The 7,042-nt window shown below is 43.6% G+C and overlaps 1 protein-coding gene across 1 annotated transcript; it reads right to left on the reverse strand.

Moving 5' to 3' along the window:
* Positions 1 to 2,142: 2,142 nt before the first annotated feature.
* Positions 2,143 to 6,406, reverse strand: LOC115151545 (leucine-rich repeat-containing protein 15-like). Its single transcript, XM_029695575.1, has 2 exons — positions 6,293 to 6,406; positions 2,143 to 6,017 (listed from the first exon to the last, which is right to left on the reverse strand). The coding sequence occupies exon 2, from the start codon at positions 6,010 to 6,012 to the stop codon at positions 4,435 to 4,437; it is 1,578 nt and encodes a 525-aa protein (XP_029551435.1). The 5' UTR covers positions 6,013 to 6,017; positions 6,293 to 6,406; the 3' UTR covers positions 2,143 to 4,434.
* Positions 6,407 to 7,042: the final 636 nt, after the last annotated feature.

A 7,042-nucleotide genomic window follows, 5' to 3' on the forward strand; every position in this document is an offset into this window, starting at 1 on the left:
CAGTCTATCACAGTGACATCCGTTTTGTCACCAAAGACACATATACCACCCACCACTGCGACCTGTACGCTCTCGTTGGTTGGCCCTCGCTTCATACTCATCGCCAAACCCACTGGCTACAGGTCATCTACAAGTCTCTGCTAGGTAAAGCCCGCCTTATCTCAGCTCACTGGTCACCATAGCAGCACACACTCACTGCACGCGCTCCAGCAGGTATATCTCACTAGTCACCCCCAAAGCCAATTCCTCCTTTGGTCGTCTTTCCTTCCAGTTCTCTGCTGCCAATGACTGGAACGAACTGCAAAAATCTCTGAAGCTGAAGACTCATATCTCCCTCACTAGCTTTAAGCACCAGCTGTCAGAGCAGCTCACAGATCACTGCACCTGTACATAGCCCATCTGTAAACAGTCCATCTATCTACCTACCTCATCCCCATACTGTATTTATTTATTCATCTTGCTCCTTTGCACCCCAGTATCCCTACTTGCACATTCATCTTCTGCACATCTACCATTCCAGTGTTTAATTGCTATATTGTAATTACTTCGCCACCATGGCCTATTTATTGCCTTAACTCCCTTATCTTACCTCATTTGCACTCTCTGTATTATTGACTATGTTTTGTTTATTCCATGTGTAACTCTGTGTTGTTGTATGTGTCAAATTGCTATGCTTTATCTTTGCTAGGTCGCAGTTGCAAATGAGAACTTGTTCTAACTAGTTCTACCTGGTTAAATAAAGGTGAAATAAATAAAAAAGATTGATGTTCTCAGATGATTCCTACAGCTGAGTCATCGTTGTTCTGTCTGTTGGTAATAGTGGTTCCTCTGATTGAGTTGAGTGCACCTTTGACATAGCAGTGGTAACTAAAAACTGACAGGGGAAACTTTATCGCTCAAAATCTGTTGGTTCTCATTGGAGAACAGCACCACCTAGTGGAGAGAATTGGAATGGGGACACATAAGTATTTAGGTGCATATTTTCCTAAACTTAGCTTAAACTCAACACATACAGTGTCAGTAATGATTATGCTTTATATGAAATATTACACAATGTTTTTCAGAGGGCCTAAGAGATATGTACTTATACACGTTGTACAAAACCATTAGTATTGAGTCTGCCAATATGATACAATCCTGCCATCTAATGGCTATTCTATACTATAACGTCAGAAAACCTTTCCATCAAATCAAGAGAATGAAGAAATATTCCATACTAATTGTATGCTTCTGCTAGTAATCTTTGACCTGGTCAATGGTATTTAATACAGTATTGGGAGTAGTTCTCCATATACCACAGTGCTTGGACTGAAACTGGATCTATATGCGTGCAAATCTGGATTTAAATAATGAATGTATTGTAAGATGTATTTTTTACGTTTGAAGTCAGGATGCAGCCTCTAATGAGCATTGAACAGGCTGCCTCCAATTCAATCTCCCTGGCCACGCCTCAAATGGCACCGTATTCCCTATATAGTGCACTACTTCTGACCAAAGCCCTGGCCAAAAGTAGTGCACTAAATAGGGAATAGGGTGTCATTTGGGATGCAGCCATGCCTCCAGTGACATGTGACCTGGGCCCTGTCACAGCCACACAGCTGATGGCCCCGGGCACTTTGAAGAGCTATGAAGAGTTCGAGAGAGAGCCACAGCTCTACTGCGCAGTAGGTCAGAACTGGTCAACTCTCCATCCCCTCCAATTTCTACCCCCTCTCCCCCTTCTCTCACTCTCTCCCTCTCTATGAGCAACGACAATGGCGTCATTCAGCCCTCCAATAACATGTGATGACAGTGGGTTCACCGCTGGCCCGTGCCCCACTCCTCCTCTTCTTCTTCCTTGGTAATGAGGCTGGCTTCCTGCCCTGCACCTGTGCTAGCTGCTAGTTGAGCTCCTCATAAAGGGCTTAATTGAGGCGTTTTCCCTCCAGGGCCATGCCCGGGCACTGACCTGGGTCACCCCAAACACACAGCTCTTCTCAGGGGCTCCACTCCACTACCTTTGTGTTGACTGATCCCCAGCCTGTGAGATAGAGAGGTTCCATACATTGTCATGTGTTATTGCTATGCTGGCTTTTCACCACTTTGTCCATATTGTTAAATGTGCTTAGTGAAGTGCTTTCATTTGATAATTTAACCAGTTTATTCCTTTTTTTTGTTACCAACTTTTTATTATTTATTTTTGACCACTTTTTTAGTGAGGGTTTCAGATCACAGACAGGCAATAATATAACAATAGTATATATTGTAGTTGTATAAGATCACCTTGTTCTCAACTGGCCTACCTGGTTAAATAAAGGTGAAATACATATTTTTTAATAAAAATATATAAAGAAACAAAAAACAGTAGAAAATTCATGTTGTGAACGCATCTATGCATAAAACAAAACATCATGGGTAACTCATCTTATGATTGTAAAATTGTTTGTGTGACCAAGACACACGTGAATAGAATCACCCAAAATACATCAGTATTCGACACAGATATTCAAAATACAATTGATAAATTCAAAGATGATTACATTACATTAACTCATAATAAGCTTTTTACCTTTTCGACTGCTCTATTGAATGTATCTAATGTTGTTTCCTTGGCGCTGTTCACATGAGCTATGGAGAACTCTAGTGAAAGAATGTCGAGGAAGTTTTGTTGCCATTGAGTTATGCTGAGCTTATGTGGAGTCTTCCATATGGTCACTAACATTATTTTTGCCGCATTCAGTCCAGACAATCATACTCATTTCTTGGGTACTATAAGAGTCAGTCTTTTCATACAACATCTGTGCTTTGAAGGAATTCCTCTCTGAGTCATCCCCATACACATTATTGTAATGAGTAGAATAATGATTTGTCTATTTCAGATTACATAAGTACCAGTGTACTGTGGTAACAGTATGCTGTGTTTTCCCACTCATCGTCTCATGATGAACCACCTTTCATTCAACTCTAGCACCACCTGCTGGTGTGGAATGACAGTGCACTTAACATACTGATGTACGGTGTCCATATTAGGATAGCCTCTGTATTGATACTATCAGTGTGTATTTATCTGAAGATGTGTTACAGACATGCAAAACCCTCTGATCAAGCCTCCCTCAAGTTTTGTCCCTAAACTGACACACCTGATTTAATTAGTCAACTAATCATCAAGCCATTGACTAATTGAATCAGGTGTGCCAGTTTAGGGTTAAAACAAAAATGTGAAATGTCTGCGGGGGACCCACAGGAGAAGGTTGGGAAAACCTGCTCTAGGCAGTGTTACCTAGGGAAGGGTTATAGCTACAGCAGCGTTTCCCAAACTCAGTCCTGGGGGCCCCAAGGGGTGCACGTTTTAGTTTTATCCCTAGCACTACACAGCTGATTCAAATAATCAACGTTTGACGATTGGTTGATTATTTGAATCAGCTATGTAGTGCTAGGGGCAAAAAACAAAAATGAAATGAGAGTTTCAACAAACATGAAATCAATTGTCTGAGGATGGAGCTGGACCATCTGCCCCCCCCCCCCCCCCCCCCTCTGATCACAGACCCACAGTCTCTGTCACCTTGACTGGCCTCAGCGTGATCTCCTTCCTGTAGGAAAAGTGAGTCAGGTTGACCCGTGTGTACAGCCTCTCCCTGCGCTGGAGCAAGCTGTACAGAGACAGGGTGAACTTAGCCAGCACCAGGGTGCAGCCTATCTCCACCACCAGCATGGCTGTGTAGGATATCATCTGGGCCCTGCACTGCGAGGCCTTGCTCCAGGCCTGGCGGGTGTAGTAGGAGGGGGACGGGCAATGAGAAGGTGCTATGTTGGGACAGCTGAAGATCCTGGGCTTGGTCAGTGGCTGTGTTGAATCTCTCAGGGTGGTTCTTGTGATGGTGGTTGTTGGGATAGTGGTAAAAAGTGTGGTGGTGGGTATTGGGGTTGAGACAGTGGTTGTGGTTGTGGCTAAGGTGGTTGTGGTTGTGGTAGGATCTAAAGTGGTGGTTGTGGTAGGGGCTAAGGTGGTGGTTGTGGTAGGAGCTAAAGTGGTGGTAGTGGTAAACGCTAAGTTGGTGGTTGTGCTAGGAGCTAAAGTGGTGGTTGTGGTAGGAGCTAAAGTGGTGGTTGTGGTAGGAGCTAAGGTGGTGGTTGTGGTAGGAGCTAAGGTGGTGGTTGTGGTAGGGGCTAAAGTGGTGGTTGTAGTAAGAGCTAAAGTGGTGGTTGTGGTAGGGGCTAAAGTGGTGGTTGTAGTAGGGGCTAAAGTTGTGGTAGGGGCTAAAGTGGTGGTTGTAGTAGGAGCTAAGGTGGTGGTTGTGGTCGGGGCTAAGGTGGTGGTTGTGGTAGGGGCTAAGGTGGTGGTTGTGGTAGGAGCTAAAGTGGTGATTTTTGCGGTTGTGGGTAATGTGGTTGTGGTCAGTGCTGTGGTTGTCCTTCCGGTGGTGGGAATCAGACTTGTGGTTATTAGTGAGGTGGTCACAATGGTGGTTGTAGTTGGGGTGGTGGCTTCAGTTTTGTGGTGGCCATTGTGGTTGGCAAAGTTGTTGGAGTTGGCAGAGTAGTTGTAGGTGGCTGAGTAGTCGTAGGCTCTGTAGTTGTGACTGTAGTAGTGGTCATGGTGGTTACAAGTGGTGTGGTTGTTTGGGCTGTCGTGGTTGCTGTGGTCATTGTGGTGGTTGTGGTGAGTGAAGGGATGGTGGTCAGAGGAGATACAGGACATATGAGCTGGTCCTCTTTGAGAGACATGATTTCTTGTCCTTTTAAATCCTCCGGCTGGTTACAGATCTCAGGAGACATAGACTTGATCTTGCCAGGGTTTGCCTTCATCCAATTGAAGAGGGGGACCATCCTGCAGTCACAATGCCAAGTGTTGTTGTTTAAATAGACTTTGCTGAGTTTTGGTAGGGGGTCAAATATATCCTCTGGAAGAGTCCCCAGGCTATTGTGAGCCAGTCTAAGGGTGGTTAGTGATGTCAGCTTTTCAAAGGTGTTTGCTTTCAATGATTTGATCTGGTTGTATTGAAGATTGAGTTCTGTTAGCTTCTCAAGGCCCTCAAAAGACTCTTCAGATACGGCGAACAATTGGTTGTTAGACAGATCCAACTTCTTGAGTTTCTTAAGAGGACTAAATACTCCCTGAGGAAGACTGGTAAGACTGTTTCGACTGAGACTCAACTCAGTCAGTTTGGGCATCTCTCCAAAGAGGACAGGAGGTAGACTTGCAAGTTTATTTCCATTTAGTGTCAATGTTTTAAGCAGAGGAAGGCCCACAAATATCTCTGAAGGCAATTCAGTCAATATGTTATTGTCCAAAAGTATCTTGTTTAATTTGTCTTTGTGTGGGAACAAATTAGCTGATATTGAAGTGATTTTGTTACTATGAAGAGAGATCTCCTTTAAATTGGATAAATGTTCTAACATATCGTCAGGAATGGCAGTAAGTTGGTTCTCATAGAGCCTCAGTACCTCCAGTTTGTGCAGCTTTGAGAACAGGGTGGAGGACACAGAACTGAGGTTGTTTTTGGCCAGATGAAGGATCCGAAGGTTTTCTAGGTCATCAAATGTCCCCTCCTCGATGGTGTCAATCTTGTTTATGTGTAATTGGAGATCTCTCAGTTTCTTAAGGCCATCAAACAATCCTTTCTCCAGACTACGGATCTTGTTGAGTTTCAGCAGAAGTTCTTCCAGGTTGTGCAGGTCTTGGAAGACGTCTACAGACAAGGATGTTAGTTGGGTACTGGAGATCTCAATATGCTTGAGACTGACCAATCCCTCGAAAGCACCGTTCTCTATGGACACGGTGGGGGTGGTGAGGAACTCTATCTTTTCCAGACTCGGGTTGGTGGCGAAGGCCCCTTTTGGGATGACAGTGATGTTACTTTCCACAAAGAAGACCTCTGTGACACCTGCTTTCAGACTTACTGGGATCTGTGACACTTCCTTGCCGTAAACATACTGGTTTTCTTTGGGGCAGTCGGTCTCCTTCTCACAGGACTGAGATGAACACCCAATCAGTAAAGGCAGAAGACAGATGAAGGTGTGTGCTCTAGTCATTTTTCCTGAAAATATATAAAACTTTTCATGCAAAGATTTTGTTTTGATATTGCAATTAACTTGATATATTCACCTTTATATTACTGATTCAAGGAGAATAGTTTGAAAGTTAACAGAAAGCTTACATGCTGCATTATTCAAGATAGCCTATGAAGCCCTGAAGTGATACCTGCAGCAGAACGGTAAATGCTAAGCAGAGCAGTGACAGCATACTGTACATGCTAGTCAACTAATACATGTAATGCTAAGTGACGTCTGACACAAAAGGAAACAGCCATACCTGATGATTTCCTCTCGTCTTGAGGCTTATAACCGACAGAGGCGATTAAGACAGTTATAGAGAGAGTCAGGCAAACACACCGTTTTATAGTTTACTCCTGTTAATCAGCTTATCTAAGTCCCACAGCATGCTTCTAGTGTGCTATCATGGGGCGTGAATAGAGACCCCTCTGCTTTCAGAGATAAGAAGGAACAGAGGCGTGAGCCATAGAACACCAATTGGGGAGGTGAATGTACATGTTCATAAACTAGCAGGTTCATAAAGTGGTAGGTAGAAGTTTATATCATTCATTTAGGAAAGTTTAGGTGGCAATGTCTTCATTTACCTGCTGAAAGTTGGCGGAAAGCCTACATGCTGCATTATTCAAGATAGCCTATGAAGCCCTAAACCTCAATCTAAAAAGAGACTATCCATTCAGCTCTCTTGCAATTGTGTATAATTGTGTGTTTAGTTGTTTACTTCCTGTTTCCTGTCTGTTTGAATTTAGCCTCATGTGTCCTCCACCACCACTCAGTAGCACCATTCTGCATTTGCAGCTTTCTTACCAAAATACTACAGGTACAATCAAATTTAGCGTCTTGGGATTCTTCTGAAGTCGGTACAACCGATCTGCCAACTTCTGTCTGTAGTGTACGAACAGTTTGGGCTATACACCAATAAGGTGAGACTCTCATGAACACGTATATGTCGGTTGTTTTGATCTAGGACTACCACAAGCCTCAGAAGACAATCTTGAAAAAATGTATGGAA

Source organism: Salmo trutta, chromosome 17 (assembly GCF_901001165.1).
Source record: "Salmo trutta chromosome 17, fSalTru1.1, whole genome shotgun sequence".
In the NCBI taxonomy this organism is placed as follows: domain Eukaryota; kingdom Metazoa; phylum Chordata; class Actinopteri; order Salmoniformes; family Salmonidae; genus Salmo; species Salmo trutta.

Bases quoted from the DNA above. Each gene is read 5' to 3' on its own strand.
- LOC115151545 (XM_029695575.1), bottom strand. From the start codon at position 6,012: ATGACTAGAGCACACACCTTCATCTGTCTTCTGCCTTTACTGATTGGG.